Source organism: Bombus pascuorum, chromosome 8 (assembly GCF_905332965.1).
Source record: "Bombus pascuorum chromosome 8, iyBomPasc1.1, whole genome shotgun sequence".
Classification (NCBI taxonomy): domain Eukaryota; kingdom Metazoa; phylum Arthropoda; class Insecta; order Hymenoptera; family Apidae; genus Bombus; species Bombus pascuorum.
In genome coordinates, this window is record NC_083495.1 from 7,028,340 (window position 1) to 7,055,060 (window position 26,721).

General features: G+C 45.8%; 1 protein-coding gene across 2 annotated transcripts in view; it reads right to left on the reverse strand.

Annotated features, from left to right (window-relative positions):
- Window positions 1-330: 330 nt before the first annotated feature.
- LOC132909437 (protein O-mannosyl-transferase TMTC2-like) overlaps window positions 331-26,721 on the reverse strand; it is a 172,448-nt gene continuing 146,057 nt past the window's right edge. Inside the window, exons 8-10 of one of the 2 annotated variants that reach the window (XM_060964288.1) lie at window positions 4,811-4,951; window positions 2,622-2,706; window positions 331-918 (exon numbers count right to left, since the gene is read on the reverse strand). In XM_060964288.1, coding sequence (XP_060820271.1) covers window positions 587-918; window positions 2,622-2,706; window positions 4,811-4,951 — 558 coding nt within the window. In that variant the 3' untranslated portion in view covers window positions 331-586. The remainder of the gene's footprint in view (window positions 919-2,621; window positions 2,707-4,810; window positions 4,952-26,721) is intronic. The other variant, XM_060964289.1, reaches the window with a different exon arrangement.

Below are 26,721 nucleotides of genomic sequence, written 5' to 3' on the forward strand. Positions count from 1 at the left end.
CGAAGTTTTTGTGCCAACCTACCGTCGTAATTTATGAAATTTCTGAACGTACACTTACCTGCATCTCTCTTATAATTCTTCGCATAGACTATTATTATAAGACTATCATTAACTCAGTCAAAGAAGACTATAATTAACTCAATCCAAGTCTTCGATCATTTCCACCATCTCTTTATCTCTTCCATGTTCTTTCCTTCTCTCTCTCTCTCTTTCTCTTTCTCTCTCTGCAATCACACAAACCTGCATTTGCATCACGTCGTTCTATACCGAAACGGTTAACAATCGGAATAAGGGGAACGGTAACAATGGATAATAAAGAAATATAGCTCGTTAGAGAAAAATAAAGGAAGCTTTATTCTTTACATACCATAGCAGGCGATACGAGTCGATAGCGCGTCAAGGTCCCCGGGGGCTTCCGCCCCGCGACGTTGGCGTGCCGGTCGACGGATATAAACGAATATCGGGAGGAAGATCGGGGTGACGTGGGGTCAGGAAATACGGCGAGTCGGTAGAGGGTCTTTCCTGGGGTCGTATCGTACACACACTTGTTTCTCTGTTGGGTGTTCGCCGCGGTCTCGTGACGAGGTCACGCGAGAGTGGCCGCCAATTTGTGCAGGTTCATGATGGTCGTTGCATCGCCCGGCTGCAGCCTCAACGCCTCGCTGTAAGCAGCCGCCGCTTGCTTGTATTTCCCGTTCAGGTGAAGAATCGCGCCGAGATTTGTATGACTTCGCGCCTCGTGCGGCCTCAAGGTGGCCGCGTGCCTGTACCACACTTCCGCGTCCTCCAGCCGGTCCGCTTGTCGCAGCGCGGACGCCGCCGCCATCGACAGCTCATAATCGGATCTGGAAAGTTCGGCGGCGCGGAGTTGCTCCTCTGCCGCCTCCGATAGCCGACCCTGCGACGTCAGGAACAGTCCTGCGAAGCCACAGACCGTCTCAAAGTTACACATATAATGTTACGTTCGAAATCTTGCTTTCTAGAGGAACAGTTTCTAGCTTGTAAGCTTTCCCAGTCGGATTAACAATTTTGTTTTTAGTAATAGTACGAGGAATGGCGTGCAACATGTATGATATGCATGATTATGCGTGACTTTGAAGGTCACTTAATGATCGATACACTATAACAGTCTAGGGAGAGCTTCTCTAGAATGAAGTGGAGGTCGGATAGGTTGATCAACCTTGAAACCATTAAGTCGACTTAAGTTTAGTCCGAAACAATTTGCTCTTAGCGGTACTTTCCATCTCCTCCTAGCAACGAGCTCTATGCGACTAGATTAAACCTGCCCGCGATATAATGTTATTAATGCCACGAAGAATGAGTGGTAGCTTCTTCTGAATAATGGACGTCCCAAGTGACAAGGGATAAACGTGCGTGAATTATATACTGTGTTATCCTTTTGTCGTATGTTATTTTCTAATTAAAACACACGGTCGCCAAAAGACGAAAACTCATCTTATACACACACACACACACACACACACATATATATGAATATTTTAGCTCGTTACAGAATGTTGCACGAGAGTAGCATAAGATATACATAAGGTCAAGGTTGCCAGCGGAGGATTGCCCTCAAAATTCCGGCGAGACTTGGCGTAGGACGAACGGTTATAAACGCAACTCGTGATATATCAAGTATAATATAATGCGACGTTTCGTGGACCACTGCCTAATGACGCGTGCTACTAAGAGAGATAAACCGCGATGGTTTTTGCGCTTGAAAAATCCGACTCCAACGCGAGACTATTTTTGGCGAGTAGATTAATCCTGACCGCAAAGAATCGGCTGACCGATGCCAGTGACCATCTCCTTTCACGGCTTTTGCAAATGGAAAGGATAGATTTTTGAAAGGGTGGGTGAAATACTAGCGAGAAGAGAATGTTGCCAAACCAAGATCCAAGAACCAGAGTCTGAATGCGGTTCGAGCGGAGGGCAAGCGTGAACGGAGAATAGAACGATGCGACGAGCACTAGGAATTGCGACGCTTTTCTGGAATTTCAATACCCGTCGATCTCCTTCCGGCTGCTGCCTTCCTTCTGATATTCGCTATTCCCTTGTGGCCGTCTCTTTTTTCGATTAGCGCGCTCCATCGTTGCCACCACCCACTTTTCCACCACAGTTTCTACTTTCATCCCCCAGGAAAATATTACACCGGTATTTAGAACGACCAGGCGGAATCTTACGATCTTCTTATCTTCCCTATAAAACGGTCCCTTGAAAAGATCTCCGTGAACCTCCCTTATCGTTACGTCCGTTACATTATTCTACCTCCGCGGTTTGTTTTCTTTTCGTTCTCTCATTTCAACATAGAAGAGGATTACCAACGTCTTCGCTCGTTGTACCGTATAGTGGAGGAATCAATTATACCGAGCGGAACAACGGGCCAGAGGATGAATCTGTCGCAGACCACTCCAATTTGCTTGACAACGACGAGGATGCGCTTAGATCTCGTGTTTCGTTGCTTTAATAATTAACGAGTACCTCTTGTTATTTCACGAATGGCTATAGACTACAGACGTTTCAGACTAGCGAATGGATGAAGGATGAGAAATCTGTCTGATGATGTTCGATTATTCAACGATTCCTTTTTAATTAAAGACACTGGCAATTATACGTACCGTAATGATGGTGCACGCTCGAGTCGTCCGGCGCCAATCTACGGGCTCTCAGGAACCATCTCTCAGCCTCCAGCACACGGCTTGACTACGGAAGAAACAAGGCAAATCAGTAATCGAACGATCGATCGGGCCGCCATTGTCGACGCGGTCTACCCTTCACGGATCGTCGAGTCACGTTGTAACGAAATTTATCCTGACGCGATTAGGGGCACGAGAACGAGAAACAGAGGATTCCGTTTCGCTTCGCACACAGAGGGGAACAGTGTAAAAGATGGAAATGGAATTTCGATACGGTTCGCCTAGCCAACACAGCCTGCACGGACGAAAATTCATCGGCTACGCGACAGGACGCCGACATTTATCGGTCAAACGTTCAATTACGCTCGGCATCGTTTACCGGTATTGACTTTCCATTGACCCTTCTGGTTGCCACGTGACACACATCGTAATTTGCCGACTGAGACTTCCGGAAATTAACATTTAACATTCCAAGTACAAGAGGACAAATAACAGGGAAAGTGGTGATTTATTTAATGAAACAGAGGGAGAACGAGAGCGATCGAATAAAAATTCTAGTTTCTAATTTCCATTTTCTGTCTATTATCTCTGATTGGCATCGTTTGCACGTCCAATTTGCGATCGATGCCGGGCAATAAAATATTGAAAAATTTCGGTTCAAGTGACTCTGTTTCATATTGTTGACGCAGTTATTTACGTGCGCGGCGTGATATAATTTTATTGCGACAGAGATGCAACTAAATCAGCAAATTAAATGAAACTTTATCAACCGTGAAGCTATTTCATTTACGACCGATCAATTTGAAGTTATTTCGCGAGCGACAGCTCGAGTATACGAAAGGACTAATGGAAAATTGGCAATTCGGTAATATTATCATGGCAAGCGATCAACTATATTACGTGTCCCTGATAATACGTCCTAACCATTGCAAAGCTATATCGATTAGTATAACGTAATCGTATCGAGTGATTATGGAGCTACGTGGAAAGACGAAGGACCGATAGTCCCATCACGCGTTTACGATACAAACGATAATTGATCGCAAAAGCAACGACACGTTTGCGAAAGGAAATGCCCTGTGTATGGTTCGTTTGGAGAACGAGACACGTACAGAGAAGGAGGAAACATCGCGCGTCCCGAATCTCTCTCGGCTCAGTGAACGTAATCGTCGGTCGTGTTAGATATGTTTTCAGGAGAAATACCGGTTTCCGGTCAACGATTGACCAGGCCGGAACACGGAACGGTCGGTGGATCGAGCAGAATCAGCTTAACGGCACGCTGTTTCCCGTCGGCGGGTTTCTCTTTAAGTGATGTGGGTCAGCCGATTCTCGGCCGGCCTATCGTGTTCGATCCAGTACGCCAAGCCGCGCCGCGCTACGCCGCACCAAAATAGTACTAACTACTTACGTGCCGAGTCGAAGGTTTGCTAAGTGATGTGGGTCGCTACGTGGCCAGACTCGTTGAGCGAGAGCCTGCAATCCCGGTTATCGGCTAATGCTATTTTATATCGTTTCATATTCGAGCCAAGAGCCTCCGTCATGATTTATCTTCTTTCTTTTTTTCTTTCTCTATGTTAGGATAGATCTTCGATACTACAAGTTATACGGACGTGGCCATGTAAATTTACTTGTTCGAAGAATCATTCAAATTTGAACGGATTTAGCGTTGTGTGTCAATTACGTAATTCTGTAAATTCGACAAGTAACTACAAAGCCATTAGCTTTGAAAACTATCCGTGCAATCCTGACACTATCATAAACTTCGCCTAACTGCAAACTCTAACTTTCTCTCTCTCTCTGTCTCTCTCTTTATTCCCTTGCTTCTTATCACGAAAAAGTAGCTTTTGCAAGTGTTGGAGACCTGTCGGTCGGCGAGCAGCACCGTAGAAGAGCGTTACTTTGCAAACAGCGTGAAACGGTGTTGGGAAGATGGGATCGAGTTCTTTGACGCGATGGCGATCGAAAAGTTGGCCGATTCTCCCTAAGGCATTCTGTTTTTCCACGGGGGTTCTGGTATCTCGAGTACGGGCGCTGACGCTTGGTGTAGCAGCCGTATCTCGGTGGCTGTACACGAAATTCCGTTGAACGATATTGGTCGGGCCGCGGTAAACTTGGAAACTGGATCCGCGCTCTGATGAAAGAGAACCGATCTAAAACTGGTAACTACTTACGTTTCGGGCCAAAAGTTTCCCGTAAGTGATGTGGGCCGGCACGTGGTCAGGCTGGCTGGCCAAACTCGCCTGGAACCACCTTTCCGCTTCCGCGTACTGTTGCAGCCTCGATAGAGTTTCCCCCAGCAGATTGTAAACGCTCTGTAAAACAGGTCGATCGTCAGACTTTCCACGGTTCCTATCTTACTTTCTTTTTCTTTCCAATTTTTCTCCATTCGCTTTTTTCTTCTACCGATGCTAGCCGATATGCTTCGTTTCGTTGATATTGCGATCCCCCGATACGCGAATCAACGATGAATTAACAGCGAGCAACGAAACGGTGCTCTAAACGAATTAGCGCATGATTAATTCGTAATTATTGAGCCAACGAAGCGATTCTCTACCAGCAATTTCCTCTATCTCGTGTACAGAATAACAGAACACGATGGAATACCGTGAAATTACTCTTGAAGGGAACTCATAATGCCTTGCGTAGACTTTCCATAAAAAACAAAAGAAAAAAATACTATCACGCTCTAGCTGTCATAATGCTTCACGTTCTCTACCGAATATCACGTAAAACGAGCTAACATTCGCTTCATCGTGTGGATGTTTCAACGAACGAATTAACACTTTCGCCTCAAAAACCCATTTCCGTCTGCGCTAAAAACAAAAACTCTGCCAGGGGTGCTTAACGAACGGCGTCGAAGGTGCGATTAATATTGGCCGGCGTGCGATAAATCCGCGAGGAAGAAAGTAATTGGCTCGAAAGAGAAAGAGAGAAAGAAAGAGAGAGGGGGGAGGGAGAGCGAGCAGGTACGGATGGAATCAGTTTCGGGAAGTTTTCTGATTTTCAGGACCGACGGCTGCTGCTAATGGCCGACGGAACTCGAGCCACGGACTTCTCACGGACAACGTATATATACACCTATTCGATTCTTGAATGTGTAACGCGTCTCTACACTCACGTCAGACACGTACAAAGGCGTTTTAGGGGTAAGGTGATCGAGGGGTGAGCACGTGAGTAGAACGTATAGACGAGAACAAGATGGGAACACAAACGACTGTGAGCGTTACGGAACGACTAACACCGAAAAGCTTCTTTCCCAGCGCACGGGTCTTGCCCTCGCGTCTCCAAGTTGTAGGCTAAAACTTTTATGATTTTGTTCGTGCCGGATGTGCAGCTTGGAATAAGCAGAGGAAAGCGAACTGCTAGATGGACCGTAAGAAGGAAAGAAAGAAAGACAGAAAGAAAAGGGAGGAAGAGACAGAGAGAAGTCTTCTCGCGGGTGGAGAAGACAAATGGCAGGGAGCGTCGGGAAAGGAACGAGGTCGAATATCCAACTAACTCGTCGGACCCGATTGCCCCGTGATTCGATGGATCTCGCGTCCCGTTTCTCGTGGAAGTACTCGGTATCCGATCGGAGCTCGGAGTAATCTGTATCAGCTCCGGCAAGAATCGCGCGATTCATAAGAATTCGATCAACGACGCTCCTCGCGTTCACGTCCTCGCGATGATTTATCGTTCACCATCGTCTACGTAGTCGGCTCTTTTATTCGTCGCCGTACGATCGGGCTCGGCTACGGCCAAATTGAATCCGGCCGAATCGATTCGAATCGAACGGTTGACTTTCATCGGCAGGGGAAAATTTTACCCGCACTTAGCGTTCCTCTATCCCCGTGCAAGCTTTCGATGGATGAAGAGAGAGAGAGAGAGGTTACGGTTTTACCGGGACTGAATGCCACGGAACGTTCCTTAAAAGGGAACGCGAGACTTTGTCTTAGAAAGATTTCTCGTTGCCAGCCTGGAAACGCGCATTGGAAGCAGAGTTTCCCGCGGTTCCGCTCGAAAGGTGAAAGCAATTCCAAGCCAGGACGCGAAAGTGGCCGCGTCGTCAAAGAATCGGCTCTTTTCAAAGTGGAACGCTCGCATTGTTTCGCGTCATTATTCACTTGAACCAGTTTCCACGAGCATCGCGTTCTCCCATTTAGTCTCTGCACGCAGTCGGCGAGTCGTCCCGTTTCATCGAACTTGTTTCCGTTCTCGCGCGTATCTTCTTCGACGTTGTTAGCAAATCGCTTATGTATCTTATATCTCCAGGCTTCGTGGAACAAACGAGCGAGTGACAACGTACAAGCAGAACGATATTCAGGCTCGGTGCGTGTCTTTCGATTCCTTCAGTGAAACCGTAACGATACCGCGACGTGCTGAAAGCGAAAGCCGCAAAAGCGTCTGCAAACCAGGCGTAGCCGTCCGTTTGAAAAATTGAGAAGAAGCCTTGAACTGAAATTGCGAGAACTCGACGCGTACGCGCGTCGATAATAAACTCGAGAAGGGTAAATACATAGGGGCCGAAGAATTGCGAGCACATTTTGTGAAAGCACCGAGAGAGTTTCGAAATTCCATTGTGCGGAATCATTATTCACTTGGACTACTTTTTGAGAGTATTACGCGGCGGCACGGCGTTTTCAGCCAGCGGGATACCTGCGCTCGAAGTCCGCAAGATGCATGCTTTTACATGGCCGACGTCATCGACGTTGAACGGCATTGTTGCCACAAAATCACCTCTTCGAAGCGACTCTGGAAACCACCGACGGACTGGCGTTTCGCGCAACCCTCTTCGCAAATCCTCTTCGAATTCAGTCTGTCTCTATATTTTCTAAGGGAAAATCGAGGGATAGAAAAACGCGAAGAATAGGCCCCTGGAAATTAATCGTGTTTCCTTGTTCCGAGTCAACGATAGATTGCTTTCCCTTTCCTTTCTTTCTTCTTTTCTTATTTCGTAGCCTCGCGCAAGTTGCGTCAAACAGTTTTTGTAAGGTAAAAAATCGATGGCCATTTCTCGCGTTGAAGTTGGCCCTCGAGAGAGCTACGTGCTTTTATTTGTACGCAAGAATCCGCCTGGCAACGGGGGATCATGTATTCAGCGGCATGATTTCGTTGAAAATACAGCCTCGAGCTATGTTCAGAGGAGGAGGAACGGCAAAGGGGCGACTTTCTGGAGAGCGGTGCGCCGTTCGACATTCCACTGTTCCTCAAGTGGGCTGTTTCTTCGAGAAAAATTAGGGACATAACTGTGCTTACATAAAAATCTGACGGTTCCCGGGTCCGTTCTAACAAGGAATTCATAACGGTGCCTGACGCTCGGAGTTGCAGTTTACCACCCTTCGCCCTTCACAGACTTTCTGGTTTGTTATATTTTTTCTTTTTTTTTTTTTTTTTACTATGTAACTTCGCGATATCGGGACGAAAGGAGAGTACTACGGTACCATCCGCCTGCTGGATGAATGGTTAATCAAGCTCGAAACCCGATTTAGCGACAGCACGTCAGCCGGCCAAATTAACAGAACATTTTCCTCGAAATTTTCTGATTCGCGTCGAATCGTCGGCTCTTCATCCCGGAATAATTAATCAAGCGCATTTCACAGGAATCTCAGTAAATCAAACTGTGGTGTCCGCTGAAGATATTTGGCTCGCGCTACTTGAAATTTTATCCAAGATTAACAAGACATTTAATCGGTTTCAGCAACAATTCCAGTAAAAAACCGATATCTCGATTCCACGAACCTCAAATTTTAAAGAATGTACTGAGAGAAATTGGGGATTTCCTCGGCAGGAGGCGACGGTTATCGCGATAAACTCGAGCGTGGTAGCATTGGTGGGTTTCGCGAGAATATTCCGTGTGAATTATTGGCCTTATCGACGGGCGACGCTCGCCAGCAGAACTTGGACCGCGAACCCGGTGGCTCGTTTAATTCGCCGATAATTACGTTCAAAGGTTTCGTGAGAGAGCGCCGCTGCAGCGCCAGGATCCTGGCAATTGTCGTCGAAATGCGGAGGGTGCGAACAGCTGCGGGGCGAATGCGGCGTCACGTCGTCATTGTCGTCATTGTCGTCGCCGCCTCGTGCATACCGAGTCGCAGTCAAGGGGGGAACAAACAATTAGAACGGTAAGTCGAGCGGGCCAATTAGATGACTGACTGTGTTCGAGAACGGTGAAAGGATAGCAGCGAGAGAGAGGCTGCCACGTTAGCGATACGCAAGAGAACTAATCGCTGAGAATAATTGGATTAAATTGTGAGCTCCCGTATCGCGCACTTCAAACCTGTTCGCTGGCCTTATCTTTGATTTATACGGTATCCCGGCCATCTCGATAAAACCGACAAAATCCCAGGTGTCTTGCTTTCAAAGGGTTAATTTGAAATTCAATTCGTTTTATATAATATTTATCGTAAATCACGCGGCCGAGAAACGCGGGAAATTTCTCTAACGATTGGGGGAGAAAACTTAAGCTGAAAGATTAAAGTAAACACGTATTGGTGGAGCTCGAACGATTTCAATTAACGGTAACGCGTTTGGCGAAAATATAAAGCCTATAAAGGCGCCGGGGTTCGCGGCGATTTACAACGCGAACGGCAACTCGCATAAATATTCAGACCGGGGCTTCAACGGATTAAGATATATTCCCGACACGTATGCAGGTAACGACGCGTGCATGCAGCCGGTCGAGCGGCGGACGAAATAATATTTTTTTCTCTCTCGCCAACCCTCTGTTGTTCTCTGTCTCCAGCGTGGATTCAATCGCAGACGCTCCGTTCTTGCTTCGAGTTTTAATCCCACGGATTCGTCGTGAATTTCTGACTCGTCACGGCCATTTAGTGAAACTGGATCGAAAACGCGGTCCGGTTAATCGCGCGATTATTGCGTGCTTTATTGCTTGTGAGAGTGTCATCGCTGTTTCAAGGGGATTCGAAAGATTCACCAATAAAGACAGGGAATGAGAGAAAGTCGTATTTTTCAAATTTGTCTCTTTAAATATATAATTAAGGATCTCATAGGAATAAGGGAAGTTCTAATAGCGAAGAGCAGGTGCAAAGTTTTAGGAAGAAAGATATACTTACTGACGATGATATATTTTTCATTAACGTGAAAGCTTTTGTTTATGCTAGTAGTTAAAAGGCGACGCGATTTTTCACGCGGGCACGCGGTATTTTCCTGGAATTTGCGATACTCGGATGAAAATTCGCCTGGGAACTCGTCGAACATGGCCGACGATTAATCGCGGTCGAGCGGCGCAATATTTTTTGCCGCGTCGTCAAAGAAACGTACGGTCTGGCGTTGTCATAGAAAGACGATTCCCTTCCTGCTCGCTAATGATACTCGTTTTTCTTCCATCGTCGGCTTTCGATCGATTTAATCGCGGACAATATTTCCCGCTGCTAATCGCCTCAATTTCCTCCAAGAGTTCATAACAAAGAACGCTCTTTCCCGGTTCAATTACAACAAGCAAGCCGTGTCCCCCTTGGACTTTTAAATCATTGTTTGTTCCTAAACCGTTGTATACGGTTGTAAACTCTGATTTCACCGAAATATGTTTAATATCCTGGCAATAACTCACGTCCGTTGAATCATGAAATATCCTCAATCATCATTAATTTCCCAGTTTCCACCACAGTTTTCTGTTTAAACTTTTTCGTAGCGCGTAGCCCTTTCCCCTGTTCCGCTATAAAATTGAAATAAGAGATCCAGTAATTGAACCGTGTTCCCGTGAAACACGGGATTGCATCACGGATATCGCCGGGGGATGGTATCTTTCGGCTATCGAATTCGAAAGTGCACAATGGCTTAACGGAGATTGGTTTTCCAGGTGTTTCGCGGCGTTTCACAGGGAAAAGCCGACGAAAACATTGGCCGGTGGGCCACCGCGGCCGCGTATGGTAATTTGCGAATTAATTCCACAGCGGAGTTGCATTAAATTCGCGTTAGCTGAGCCGCGCGCATGCGGTTGCACACGCTCGACTAGAATAAACAATATTCGCGGAAAGGGAAAATTGATCAAATTCTCTCTCTCTCTCTCTCTCTCTTGCTGCCAGGATTTGTTGAACGAGAAAGTTTCGGAAATTATTTCGAATTCGCCATCGTCCTGGCTTGTATTAAATTTACATTAGATAAATACGCCGCGGTCAGACGCAAACAACGCGCTACAACTGGAAAATGGTCCGACCTGCCCTGACACGACGATGGAACGATTCGAAATTTTGCCAAGCCGTGCCTCGGTTACGTCGAACCGATTGCTTTCTCGCGTGTAACTTCCGCGTGTAAAACAGAGGAGAACGAAGTGGATGACGAATCGAAGGAAAAGGAGTGAAAACAAGTTCTCTCTGGAGTTTTCTCTTTCGTCCTTGCGATGCGTAGAAGCGACCCGGTCGAGCCGAGTAATTCCAATCGTTCTCCGAAACCTATCCTCCGGAGATTGCGAGAAGCCGATCGATTCTACGAAACGAACAATCAGACGACTGATTAGGAACGCGTAGAGAATGGATTAATTTCTGTCTGCAATCCGATTGACGTGCTGGAGATGGAAGGCAGGGGAGAGCGTTCGAGCTTTAATTCCAGCCGCATTACTCGTTTCGTATTATGGTCGCGTAATATCGAATGAAGGATCTCCCTAGGGGCAAATGGAAATTCGTTGTCTCGCCTCCGTGCGTATTTTACAATCCGTTGCATGGTGGCGGTGTCGTGTCGCGAGCAATTGTCTAAATTACCACGATGCGACGAGACATTGATTGACTGATGTTAAATCTTACAGCCGAATCTTTTTAGGCGTTAGGAATACGCTATGGGGAACGACGTAGAGTAAATAGAAGAGCGGTAGAAAGTTTTATTTAGAGGAGAAACTCGACGGAAGTTGGCTCACCGGTTCTCAGATTAAACGGTTACATATTCTTTGGGAGAATTACTGGAAGAGTTACGAGAGTGGGTAGATCGAACTAACTGCGCAAATAAGTTGATATCAGTAGCCATAACGTGCGAGCAAAAAGTGTCGGTGCACCTGGAAGAGTGAAAAGGAAAAAAGGTAACGAGCGCAAGGGAGCAAACTCGATAACTAATACCGCCACGTTTGTCGAAGTTTTATTTCGAGTCAGCTCAAATTTTTATTAAAGTGGAAGTATTTACGGTCACGAGTTGCCAAGAAAAAAAGAGCAAAGATAACGAGGCCAGCGCAATAGAATGTTTATTGCGTCTAGTTTCGCGTCATAAAGCTAACTGCGAAAGAGAGGGGAAAAAACAACGAGAGCACGACCAGTAGTTAAAAGTTCTGTCCCGGCTAAAAGGTCTTTGCGTCTTGACAGAACTTTCTTCTGGTCTCTGCACTTAACCATCCTACTCGTTAAATTATGTTAAATCGGTCGCTCAGCCTGTCGTTAAGACGATCTTTCATTCAAACGATGATTCATTCGTCTAATTAGCAATCGATAATCTTAGCACGAGTCGATATATTATTTTCAAATAAATTCCTGTCACAGAACATATTCTGTGTATGCCACGGGTTGTGAAATTTGTAGCGAGCAAGGAATGAAGATACTGAAACCCGTGAAATTCGATTATACTGGCGAGCGTTCGTTCAAACGATCGACTGTCCGATTATTCTCTCGTTAATTGTCTTTCATTTGATCTGTATTGGACGTACAAACATTCCAGTCGTTTCGCCATGCTTTCGTGATTTTTCACGATCCTTTGTTTATTTCGTGGGGTAACAAACAATGTTTCTCACTATTTTTAAATTATATCGAACTGTCGAGGAGCGTAGAGATAAATTACAATTCACGCGATCCTGGAAATTTTCAAAAAATATTTCCGCCGAATTTGACGCGTCGCATCGTTGACTGGAAAGAGGAAATCCACTTAAAAATTCTGGGAATACGTAGGTGACGGCGAGTTATCTGCGGCGGACAGACGATTTTTTCCGACCCGTTTATCCGCCGTTATCCGATTCAACGCGACATTTTAATCAGACTCGAAAATTAACGCAACCAAAGTAATTATCAGTGTCGCTCGTAAATCATCCTCTGTACCAGCCGGAGAGATCTCATAGAGAAAAGCTCGAGAATTCGGTTCTTGCGCGGCGCCAAGGATGGGAGTGAAATCTGATCGCGAAAAAGGTTCGTCGCGAACGACGACTAAATTGTCGCGGACGTCAATCGATCGTCGTGGATGCGTTTCATTTCCCTTCTTTTCTTACATTTGGGCGATCGTCTTGCTGGATTCGGTTCGTTCGATTCGCCGCTGGTTCTTTTCCACTTATTCGCTCACGCCATTCCCAACCGTTGAGAACTTTCATCTTCCTCCTCTTCCTTTTCCTCCCGTTTTCGTAAAGCGACCGGGTCTCGGACGGCTATGACATTCCACGAGTGGAACGCGTCCCACGTCGAGAATCACGAATTTCCGATAATCGTGTTCTTGGTGCACACAGAAGTCCACAGACGGAGAGGAAGAAAGAAGATCGCCTCCTTAGCGTATTATTCCAAAGTTTCGTCCGATTTTCCACGCCAACGGCCAGCCAACCTCTGGACTCTGCTGGGGAAACGCGACCGGGGGTCATCGCGATAAAACATCGGAAACTGGCGAAACTCCGCTGTAATCTTGCCGGTGATGTTTTACCCCCGTACCTACACTTTGAATCGAGATCTCGGTTCACGTGTACGCGGCAACGAGCGTGTGTTACTTCGTGCCGCGTGTACGTGTACGCTTCCACGTGTTCTTCTCTTTCTGTCGTCGTCGAAACGCCAGTTGCTCCATTTGTGCAGGTCTGCTCGAGCGTGTGTTTGTTTGCCCAAGTATGAGTACACGTTTGTCCGTGTTTGCGCGCGTGAGGTGTACACGGACGACGTCGTAAAGTCCTGAGAGATATCGCAGCAGCGATTAGACCCTCGTTTCGGGAACTAAATTTCGCCGGGTCCCGAGCAACCTTTACGCCCCACCTCTTCCTTCCTCGACCATTTCTCGTGCGTCTATTTTCGCACGATTCAGACCTCGACCGTCATTCAGCATCACAGGCGGCCTTCGTTCCATCAACGGCAGTCTCTCTATCCACGACTTCTTCGCTTATTTGATCTGGTCCTTGCTTCACGAGAAATCGATAACGAACGCCGCTTTTTCACGAGGTACCACGGCTTTGACTTTCGACCACAGAGAGACCCTCGAATGGAGTACGTAAACGAGCTCCTGCGGAGTTTCTTGGGTCGTTTGTGGTTTCTAGCGGAATATGGACTTTGTTCGTGTATCCAAGTGAACTATGTGCCGGTTAGCGAGAAATGTATCTATATGAAACGCCTCTGGATGAAATCAAAATTGACCATTCGAGCGATTGCACCGTGTTGCAACCGCGAAGCGTGGAATTTTAGTGAAAGGTTTCCTTCTCTACGGTCGATCTATAGAAAAACGAATCACGCTCTAATATCTGAAATTCCCAGAGGTTTGGTCCGACCGATGACCACGATAGGTCGACGAAGGGAACAGAGGAAATACGATATACCACGAGTCTCTCGATACCATCGAACGGTTTGCAAACAACTATTTTCGTTTTTCCGATTGCTCTCGATCTCCGGTATACCTGGCCAGGTCAGAGTCTTAAGTATCGCGGTACTTTGAACATCGTTCCCCGTGAAATTAAATTTCCTTCGGTCGCCGAGGATGATTTTTATCTCTCTCTTTCTCTTCTTCTTCTCTCTTGTTGGTTCAATTGCACGGGAAGGAAATTGAATCGTCCGGAATTGTTTTCAGTTTGAAGGTAAAGAGACCGAGAGGGGAACGAGTATAACGCGAAAAGAACGAGAGATGGAACGAAATTATAGTTTTATGGCCCAGGAAAATATCCTACGGGAACTCGGGCCGATTATTTTTGCGTCGTTTCAATGGCTAAACTAATTCACAAGATGGTGCCAAGCCGCTCGTGACAACATTCATGAGCCCGTCTTCCAATACTTTCTTACTTTGGTGTTACTATACCGGCTGACCCGTACACTTTCGGCGCCACATGACGCAAACTTTCCGAATTTTTCGTCACCAGAGTTTCAAAGAGAAACCGATGTCGAACCGACCCGTAATTTTTTGCAGCTGGAACCGCCTGTCGGTTGAATTAGCGTGGCAGTAGCAAAGGACGGCCTTAATCAGACACGGTTGGGTCGATAAGCGAAGAGAAATATGACCGATGAAAGCTGGAGGTTCCGACGGCTGCGACCGTCAAATGGAAACCGATCACTGGTCATTTTTCTCGATTTCGTAAAACGTATTATTCCTTCCGTTCTTATACAAATATCCGCATCCGCGCATTGTTGCGACCTCTCAACTAGGTGGCGATCAGTTAAATTGCAACTGTTCGGTTGAGATCGCGAATCTTGAACGACATTAACGCTCAAGGTGAAGGGAGATTATAGAGTTGTAACATGCTTGTAATTTGCATCATTACGTCCGATGACTCTTTACATTCGAGGCGGCCACCAGCTGTGCACATAGAATTAAACGGATCGCAATAATCCTAAGGAACTGTCATAAAACGAGGCTTTGTGATTTACCGTTAAGGCTGTCAATTGGCATAAAACATCTTCTAGTCAAAAGGTTCCTGATGGTTTACTCCATCAGGTAAAAATTGGGGATGGCGGTCAGGCTACCCAGAGCCGCCCCACTACCACCCCCAACTGGACGCGACTAGCAGAGGGATGGCGTCAGGGGCAATGGCCCCCACTGGTGCCAATACATTAGGATCGACTCGATTTACTGAACCTAACCCCAAAGGGGGGCTCGGTATCCTTTTATCTTCGACATATATAATATCTTTGAATTGTTAATCAAGCGTTATACTCATTAAACTACCTCTATTATCCTAATCGAAATATGGGATCGATCAGTTCATAGCGTCGATTGTCTAATCGTAACGGGAATTTACGACTCCTGTTGATGCGCTTCCTCGCGATCGCGTCGAAAGAACATGCATGCTTATTTGAAGTGTTTTACATGAACGTAAGTCTGGTTTAAACGCAAGAGTATGAAACGTAAGTGAGAGCGTGTTGAATGTAAGTCCTTATTCTCGAGACACCTAGTGCTTGTATTCTAAGTGTCAGTTTAGAGCCTGTGTTTTCGTCAACGTTTTCTATGAGGCGGGAATCAGTGTCTGTCCAATCCTCCGACTGTAGAATTGTTGTAGACGTCTCGCGCGTGGTGCGTTTTGTGCATACCTCGTCGAGGGTGCGTAGCGTAGCGTCCCGTTTGCGAAATCGTCCGGTGATCTATCGTCGAGTTCTCACCTGATGTCGAAGATTATGACACGTCGTTTGCTATTGAGCGGATCCGTCGAAACCGGGTCCTTAATCTTACGATACCAATTAAGTTGTCAACGTAGTCTGAGTTACAAATTTATACTATGCAATGTGAGAAATTGCAACTTCTGAAAAATAGCAGATGTGCTGTTCGTATGGTAAATTGGGGATAATCTTACGTGCGTAATTCCAACGTTGCTATACCTGTTACGACTTGCTTCGTATGAGCGTTACCAACCTGAGTACCCACTTTAAGAATTGAGCTTAACTAAACTGAAAGTACACCGCTACGCCGTGTTCTAAGGTACAATCGACTAAACCTACCAACTTCTATTAAACATAAACTCACTCGGGTCCGTTCGAACAAAAGCTTCGGGGAACAGGGGATCCTTTCTGCCTCGATAAGGATTCAAGCTGTCCATTTAAACGAAGGTCGTATTATTTCCTTCGTCGGTTCCATTGAATCCCGAAGAATTTCGTCGGCGAACAAGAAGAAGTCCGCGGATGAAAGGAGTCGAGGCCGCGCGCGGCGTAATAAGCATCACGAAGAAGGAGAGAGAGAAAGGAGTAAGGAAAAGGGGAAGGAAGGAAGGAAGGAAGGAAGGAAAGCGGCATTGCTTCTACCAAGGAGGATTTCATTACTTAAAAAGATGCCGGGTTTCTCTCCTTTGCTAACGTTCTTCTCTCGGATGTTCTGTGGTCGCGAATGATTCGCGGTCGGCAGTCGTGGTGCGCGCGAAATGGCCAGGCGGCGAGTAATCAGGGAAAGAAGATGAGACCGCGGCATTAACGAAGCTTCGACGTAGTCTTTTGAATGCGTCACACGCGCTGAAAAGCTGCTCCTTCTGCTGGTTTCTGTTCCAGTTGCCCGAAGGACGGACGACCGAGTTTCCAGAAACTCGAACGAACCGCAAGCAGAGTAGTGAGGTGTTAGCACAGCGGTATTACAGCGCTGAAGAACAAAGGAAGCGAGACACGGACCGTGTAAAAAGCAAAAGTGTTTAATTCGAGAGAGTAGAAGGGAACGATGTGAGGTGGGAGGTGGGGGGTGACCGCGAAACGTGGCCGTCCTCCTTTCTTTCACGCGATATCCCGCCGTTTTTCCCCATCTTGTTCTCTCTTCGTACGTTCTGTTCGCGATTTAACGCGCGCAAAAGTTGTGGCGATGGCCGCCGGTGCACGAAAGTTTCACAGGGGTTGGTGCTGCGACGAAGGAGGACAGGAAGAGAAAAAGGCAGAGGAGGGACGATACAATGGACGTTCTTCTGGAAGATTAAAGTGCGCCGTTACGCCGGAAGACCAAGCTGCCGGCGAATGGTTCGCGTTAAAATTAAAATTGCAGACAAAATCCTTCGCACGATGGGATATGGTTCGCGCGAAGCCAGCTCGCGGTTCGATGCGACTGGAAGTGGGCCGTGTAATTTAAAAGCTATTCCGGTAGTCTTAACGGACTCTTGGAAGCCACGTTAGTCGGGTATTAGATCGTCCAATAAGTTCTACCGCAATGCGTTAATATTCTATGGGAAGGTTTTAAAGAGAGGATCATCAGTGAATAATAGGGATTTTTAACTCTTTTTAAATAGTTTTCCCCGTTTACATTTATATTATACGAGTTTCGTGATGAAAATAAAAAATTGTTACGATTTCGCGATCAAGTAATACGAATTCACGTTCATATTGGTGGTTTCAATTAACAAGATCTCAATTAATCGAGCTCCAATTAAAGTTTCGTACCAATGTCACAGCGTTTCCGAAATTGTTCAGAATTCCGTGAGTTGTAACTTGAATACTCGGCAACTTAGCTTCGACATCGGCCATTTATTAATTTCATAAAATGAGAACACTGTAAAAATTGCGTGTACATTTATACGTGACGACCAGCGAAACTAGAATATCGATAATTTGTTGTGTAAACACGCGATCGACGACGTGTTTGAATTTTTTCCTCGTATATTCTACGAGTTACGTTCGTTTCGCGTTGTCACGAGTCGCATAGAACTCGCGATGACGCGTTTTACCGTGGCATTGACGTTTCTCTTCGCTTTAATCATCGTTGCGTCGCTTATTCGAACAGACTTTCTCTATAGCGTGGGAATCCCAGCGATAATGACGATATTTCCTGATGTAATGTATGAAAATTCGTGCACACACCGGGTTGAAATCGCGGAAAGCGTCGAGGCGCTTCCGACGGATTGGAAATCCGCGAATGTTTGATTACTGGGAACATCCATTTGCGTCTGTCTAGCCATTAAATTCACCGCGGCTGATCGTTTACGGTCGAAATCGCGTTCAAATTTTCTGAAACAGTCGCGTTATTTCCATCATCCAAGTTCCATAGTCGTTCGCGGAGCGACACGCTCTTTCAAGTTTTCAACGATCACCGGTAGTTTCATAGTCGACGATGACAGTAATATCGGAAAACGATAGAAGAGAAAATAAAATTCCGCATTATCACTCGCTAATCTGCCTCGATTTAATCAACCAGCGACTTCCAAGAAATTTCACCGGCTTGTTTCTTTCTTTCCACGCCTCTATCGAATACCTTTAGATTTGGTTTCGGTTTATAAAGCTGTGAAGCCAACGAACACGCCTCGAGGGAAAGGAGAACTCTATCAAGCTGCTAAGGAAAAAAAAAAGGAGCAGGTCGGAATGGAACATTATCGACTCTATTATACCACGACTACGAATACTCCCCGCCGCGTCGCGGTTTCGCTCCCTAGGGTAACCCTCCAAGTGTTCGAGACGCGAGTACCATGAACGTGACGTTCGATTTTACCATTTCTAGACTGGTCGACCTCTCAAAGACATCCCATCCTCTCAAGACGAAGAAAAAGAGAAGAAATGAACGAAAGCAAACCCTGATTTCTGCTTCTCACGCGTATGAGTTTCCCTTCTAAACCTAGTAATCGCACGTTCTATTTCCAGTTTCGCCGCCAATCAGACGGCGTACAACGCAAAAAGTGAATCTCGCGGTCTTAACCTCGGCCGAGGATCGTATCGGAGTATAACGTGGAGAAAGAAGGAATTTCAGAGGGATTTGACGAGTTCTCAACGAATCTACAGGGTAATGGGGATGCACGAAGGAAGGTCGCGTTCTTCGTGAAATTACGAAACGGGACGACACGACGGTAGAATTCATGTTAGAGAGGAGGGGAAAGTAAAGTTAGATCCGTGGGCAGCTATGTCGAGGAAATGAGGTACATAGGGATGAACGGAATGGAGATTGGGGAGGGTGTACGCGCGTGCACCGTGTAGAGCGGGGGAGATCGTAGAAGAAGGGTGGACAGAGAGAAGATGGAAAGTAGATGGGGTCGCGAAATTACCTCGAGCGGCATTGTATGTCGGCCGGAGGGTTTCAAGCACCTAATTAGCCACTTAAACAGCGAGGCACAAAGAGACCCTCTGTTATTAAAACGACATATGAAATGATCGGTTCTCTTTTTTTTTTTTAACAAAAGGAACAGATGTACGATCAATTTCACTGAAAATGATTGTCGAGAGGAGCTTTGGAAATATCTTTCTCTTTGCGATAAATGAAATTGACGTATGAAGTCTCTATATAGAAGTTTCGATGTTAGAACAATTCTTTTGTTGATCGACTGTTTTTCTTCGAGCAATTAAAGCCATGTGTATGGACAATGTAAATATGTATAAACTGTTTATTACTATTTTCAATTTTAAAATCATTATACTTACAACCTGTATTTATAAGCGATGGTGGTATACGGCAGAAATGTAAATTGATTTTACTTAAATAAACATATATTCTTTGTTGAATATTTTATATATTGAAATATTTGCGTTCCTACAAAAAGAAGTACACAAAGTTTATCTTTTATAATGACATCGGTTTATCGGTGAGCTGATCTTCGTGAATAATAAATCGTTTGTAACTATCATCACCGGATAGCGATATCCAGGACGAGGGATTACTCTTTCTTAAACTTGAAACAATTAATCGCATTCTTCGAATTATTTGTAAATGCCTTCGTGGAGTTTGTTCAAAGTTCTTGCAGTGGAGTAACGACGAATTTCTTGGGGAGACACTTCGACATTGAACGAGAGAGAAAAGAGGCAAATAGAAGACAAACAGCGATAATGATTCTCACTGCCGTTTTTATTGAACGATCAAGAGCGAACAGGGAGTGTGAGAGAACCCCGAGGGTCGGTTGATTAACGAAATCGAGGCGTGTCACGCACCGTTCCGTGCTGGATATCTGTACACGTTGCGAGGGTAAATGAAAAAGGGGTCGAAACTTTCCGGTTATTAATTTTTTCTTAGCTGGTGATTTTCCGGAAACTTGGTCGAGTACCCACAGGAGTCGCCAAGTTTTTTCCCTCGTAACTGATAATATTGTTAGAAGGGGGTGAACATTTTGGGGTCCATTTTGTCGTCGTATCCGCGATAAATTAATTATTATCTGTGATATACATAATATTCCTAGTTCCACGATTGAAATATTCCTGAGTCGAGAATTCCAGAGCTGTATTTATGTGTTCTCGATTAATGCGACGATGTCGCAAACTTGCTTGTCTTCGATAACTTATGGGAGCGGAGAAAAGGAAACGAAATGGAAGAAGTTTCCGGCGATTCCATCGATATAGTGGAATCAATTGAGAACCATATCACTCTGACATCTGCTTATTAATCCTGATTCACTGCAGCTTTCTTATTCTGTCCAAAAGAGCTGAGTTTATTAATCATATAAAAGAATTCCGATATTTCTTACGTCGCTCGTCACGTCTATTTCTTTCTAACGTTATATATAATTCGTTGCATTGTAATGAGAGAAAAGAAAAATAAAAGAAAGAGGATGAAGGAAAGGAAAGCGATTCTACAAGAAAAGCGGATGAATTTGCCGCTGGACTTATTCCTAAGATTTTCTAGTTCTCTGTCACACGGATGAAACAGTTAGCCAAGGATTTTCCAGAATCTTCGAGTAACACGAATATCTTTAATGGTGACTATATAAGAGCCATCAGACATTCGCGTCCCCTGGGCAATATTTCGCTAATTGAACGCCATTGCATCGAGGAAGCGTCGTAAGCTTGTCAGAAGAGATAATTTCAGCCTTCGTCAGTGTAAACGCGACGTCGCAACGACGTCGTTCGTAGAGTCACGAGCACGGATGTTTCAGGACATTTATTATCCGCTGCGAGAGCACGGAGGATGGATGGATAGAAAGGGTCACGGAATGAAAGAAAGTCTGACGAAAGCTGCAGACAGAAACCGTGCATGCCGGCTGTCGCTGCACGGTCGCGAATTCTTTGCGATTCCCGAGAAGCGAGGTGCATAATTATGAGTGCACGAGCGCATAATAGATAGCGGAGCCGGTGCAGGCTTTCGTCGAGGGTCGGGCTCTTTTCTGTCGTTCCAGAAACCGCGCTCGATAGTTCGTGTCTGTGCGAGAGGCTGCCTCTCCATTGTCTCATTATCATGATCCGTGATTGTCGTCGACGTCTGTTCACCGGGTTCCTCTCTTTTCCTCCGGCACCGCCGACCCTGAAAACACTCCGCCGATTCTCTAACGATGTCTCTCGTCTAGCGATGGTTTGTTTCGTTTTACCTCTCTTTCCTACCTTCTCTGTGGTTTCTTCGTCCTCTTTCTCTTTCCCTTCTTCTCGTTTGCATCATTTCGATTTGTTCGACGATCCGCCTCGCTCGGGGCGAACAGACGATTCTCCGATTAATTTACTTCTCGCAGGCAACCGCGAGTCTCTAGCTTAAATCAGCAGCCAGGTCGACCGATTCGTCGAGGTACCAGAACAACAGATGAAATTTTTGACGTTCATTAAAGACGGAGTTACCTTCGAGCTTACTGTGTTTCCGCTCGTTTCTCCCCCTCTTTCCGTTACAACGATACTCTCGACTCGCTCGCTTCCGCGTAATAACTCTAACTTCTCCGCGCTGTTGGAAATAAGACAATAAATTCTGCAGCGACTAAATAGCGATAAATTACGCGCAACGACTAATTGCCGGGCTAAGTGCGAACGAATGCGGCGATAAATTAAATCCTGGTAATGAGTTATGAAACACCCGGCGTTCAGCTGGTCGACGAAGTTCGATGATGTTACTCTGTTGACGAAGGGGAAATAGAGAAAGGAAGAGGGAAAACGAGTGTGACGAAGGTAAATTGTGTTATGAAAAGATCGTTATTAAGGATGAATGTTAATCTTTGGTTGGCGAAGCTCGCGTTACGCGTGTTCCACGACTGGGCCGAGCGATCGCGTTCAAAGGCGATTTCTGCGAAATGTAAGTAAATTACCTGGGATTTAATAGTCTTGGTCACGTGATACACCGTCGGGTAACATATGTAACAAGCAGCCTACACGGTCATGTGACACGCGATAAAAAAGGCCGCGACACGGCTCGCGATTTTCGTTTACCTTATTTTTGTACGAGTCTCGATAAGTAGCTTGTTAAACAGCGACCGGGACTGGCTTTCTCAAGCCCTGCCCACAGGTTATTTTTTTTTAATTCAATTTTTAGACGTCCTTGTGTACCTTATTTAGATCTCGCGAGCGAGTTTATATGGAAAAAATCGTTTATACGGAAGATGTTGATCATTCTTGCGTGCTAAGGAAAATCGTGTAAATGTGTTAAATATAGACCCGTATGAAATGACGATGTAGGCTCCAAATTGAGGAGCAATTCAGAGAATGCACGTGCAGATATAATTGCATGTGCCAAGAACGCGTGTTACGCGTATTAGCACGAAGTGTCTTGTTGAAACGTCGAAGAGTTGAGAAAATGATCCGAGAGTTGATCAAAGAGAGCGAGAGAGAAACAGTTCCAAGAGTTTGTTAGTTTTATTACAAAATATAACCCGCCTTCGATTCAACGTTTTTAGCGTCGTCTCTTGAACCTAGCTTCCAAATTATTGTTCTCGAATTATTAAAACTCGAGCGCGGATTTGGACAAGAGAGTTCAGTCAGTTTTGATACGATTATCGTGAGAGTGGAGGTAGACGTTACGAGTAGTTACAACTCGAGAGTTGAGAAGTTTTTCCCGAAGTGGCTCGGTATAATAACTCGAGCCAGGCGGACAGCAGCAAAAGAGAATCGGAAAAAGTCGAGCGCGATGCTGTTCGCATAAGCCACCGATATCACTCTGCTGGGCAATTTAAAGTTACGATTCGAGAGGGTATCTGGCTGTCCGAACGGCCGTGAATTCCAAGCTCGACGACGTTATCACACGGTCCAGCTCTTTCCTCGTGCAACTTTCGTCCCGTGGTCGCTGGTATTTCTTCCGATTTCCAGCGGAAGTGCACGCGTGCCGTTGAACGATCGAATCATGAAATCTCCGAGCGTCGTTCCCTCGCAAATTCTTCCTCGTAATTTCGTCGAACGGATGGACGATCGATTATAACGCATTGCGATTCTTCGTTGGAAGGTAACACTGCCGGTGACCAAGAAATTCCAACGATTTTCAGAATTTCAGAGCGCGTACGCGCGACATTTCTCGATCTTTCGGATTCGACGGTGACTGGGTCATCTTGGCGCGAGATTCTTCGTCGCAATTTCAGCCAACGAGTTAGCGAGCGCAACCTAACGTTCGCCGATCGAACGAGGGATAAAACGAAAGGATATATACATATATATAGCAAGAGAGAGAGAGAGACAGAGAGAGAGAGAGAGGGAGAGAGAGAGAGTGATAGTCGGATCGGCTCCTCGGGTCGCAGAGACGTTCCCCGCGGGGGAATGCAAAAAGCTCGAGCCGGAGGAATTTCAATTTGCCCCGATATCAAATATTTCGGATTCTCGTGTCGTCGGTGAGAAGGGTTTAATCAATTAGACGGATCAACTAGGCTGGGAGAAAAGTTTCCGTGGAAACGTGCCAGCGTGATCTCTTTGAATTCGTCGATCGTGGAACATGGTTCGAATCGTAGCTACGAAACGGTGGCGCAACATGACACTTAGGGGATGAAAGGGTCGAGAGAAGGATGGTACACGGGTAATGTAGCGTGTACATGATAAAAGCAATGCGGGGTGAATAATAAAAAGGGGTAGTTGCTTCTTAACATTCGAAATGGTCGTGCCGTGATAAATTATTAATACCGTTTAGCTAGAAATTTGCCGCATTTGCATGGAAATTCATCGGTGACCCGTTGGATGTTGCGGTGTGTATAGAATTCGGGAATGTACCATGGCGCTATCTGTTCCGTTCCATGGATGTATTTTACAGTGGACGGTCGCGCGCGCGCAAATTATTCCGCGTTTCGATACCGCATCCCGGCGATTGGTTCCGCGTCAGGCCGCGTGAAAATTACACGCAACCACGCCGAGTGGAACGCGCCGATTGCCTTCCCTTTCCCACAGAAATACCCGCGGATTAATGAAAACTAACCCCTATTCCACTATCTTGCCGATGTTCTCTTTTCCATGCCCTTTTTTCCATGATACAATTTTATTATGGTCGTGTTTCCGATCGATTGGATGCCGCTTTTCACTTTGCGCGAGCTTGTTAGTTGATCGTTTGGTCCACTACGAGGATTATTACCAATGGATTCGAATAAAAGATTGGATATGTCGCATAGTACGCGCTCGATATTGACACGAATTGTTTATATTGGAAACATTTCATGTATATTCATGAAAATGCGACTGACCTTTTTTTCAATTCGTTCTGCGTTATCCTCAAAATAGCATGAAATATTAAGGTAATGTTATAGCTAAGTGGCAGCTATTTGAGACTTAGGAATTTGAGAGAAAATATTCGTCGACCGCCTAGCTAGCTTAATTGGAAAACAAGCAGTCCGGCAAGCGGAGGATCGTGGGTTCGAATCTCGGTGTCCAGCAAATCGATCGGCTTGAATATATTTTTCTTCCTACGATAGAATAAATTAGCATCGAGGAAAATCCGAAAAAATAAAAAGAATCTGTTGGACATTCGTAATACCTGTAAGAGAAATGGCGCGCAGGAAAAATATTCAAGAAAACTTGCCCCTGCATGATATTTACGAGGAAATTCCTTCGACGAGTGAATTGTCACAGGGGGACATCGCTTTAACGAGGCCAAAACGCATCAAGAAAATCGTATCCCTAGTTCGGTGTTTCAACGGCCACGCCGGAAATGCGCAGCTACGACTCGGGATCCCGTTTTCTTGGCGCATCTGGGCGACGTCGTCTCTCTCGTGTGCAAGTGTTGCACCCTCGCGCCAGACGATGGTAACGCTTGGAAAACCGTGTGCACGAGGGCGCGGTGATGTGTAGTCTGCGGCGAGAGCCCCGAGAAGGCGAAAAATACTTTTCGTATAAATTGTCGCGCAGGAATTCCACGACGATGCGCTGAACAAAACGCGGCCACGCTACGAGCACGTAGAAAGCACGGAGCCAGTGTGACCTGGCTGGTACACACCAGAATGAAACACGGAGCAAGAGAAACAGAAAGAGAGGAGAGAGGAGAGGGGGTTGTCGGAGAGGGTGAGTATCTCGTAAAAATGCAAACTTCTCTTTTCTTCGTCGAAGTCGAGCGCGAAGCTCGTGTCGTTGTACGAGTCGTTGTTGTCGCGTCGTTGTCCAAAAAAGTTCAACGTGCGTTTCCACTTGGAAAAAAAACACCAAAGTACTGAAGGACCGCGTTCGATAGGGTGGAAGGAAGTACGAGCCGGAGGATGATCGGTAAAATTTTCGGAGAGCAATTCGCTTGGGTGCAGAGCTCCACGGTGACGAGAATAAGGGAAACGATTTTCCAAACTGGAAATGGGATGCTTTAAAGAAAAAAACAAACGCTTGCCTCTATACGGGAAAGTTGGGTAATTGCGACCGGGCGCCACGGCGCCCATAAGACAATGATCGAGCAACTGGAATTGTTGCTCGCGGTTGAAGTAACCTTGGAAAGCAATTAAGAGCTGTGACGGAGCAGCAGCGACCGATGGAAAAGGTCGAGAATCACTTCTGGATTGATCGCGTGCCAACCTCGTACGGGGCTTGAAAAGGTTGTTCGTGGCTGGAAACGCCGACGCGAAGGTTACCAAGATATGGAATAATTCTGTAATTTACAGTGACATAAATCAAAGCAGACTTCTCGCTCGTGAGTTTCCTGGCGATGGCAAAACTATGGAGATATAGTTACACTTATCGATCTCCGACAACGTCAGGATTTTCTGCGATACAGCATTCACGTGCATAGTTACGAATCCCTTCCAAAGTTTCTATTTCATTTAAAGTATATCCCGCTTTTCGTAGCTTTGTTGCAGTTTGATATAAATTCAGCATGTAACTACATTAACAGCGCCTATGGTACAATAAGTTGGACTGAAAAACCTCCAACCCAATTCTCCTCGCCGGGCTATCTGCAACCATAATAACTTCGTTCCACCGTGCATAATCGAAGTATTTTCAATTCAGATTTTTTTCCGCTTTCGACTCGACGCTATCGTATTCGAAGGATCATGGGCTTGGAGTTCGCGGAGAAGACTGTCGCGCGGAAATTCGCAGGAGATTAAATGAAAATTGAAAGAGTTAAATGCGACGGTAATTTTTTTTTTCTCGCGCGTTGGAAAAAGGAAAGCACGATACGCGAGGAAATGGACGGGAGAAATACCGTGGGCCGAGGGAGAGGTAGAACGGTTGCGCAGGATTACGGCGAGCTTAAAATTTTTAATTTTGGTTTACGACGCGACTGAAAATCATATTTGCGGCCGGCTTGCATACGCGGGACATTCCACTCTCGGTGATGCAAACAACGTCGACATCGGCGCTGCTTTTCGTATGGAAGCTGCTCTTTCACCCGTTTATTTCTTTCCTTTTTTCTTTTTTTTTTTTTCACGCATCGATAAAACGTTAATTGCTTTGGCCGTGCACATACGCGACTTTGTCTTGGACTCGTCCAA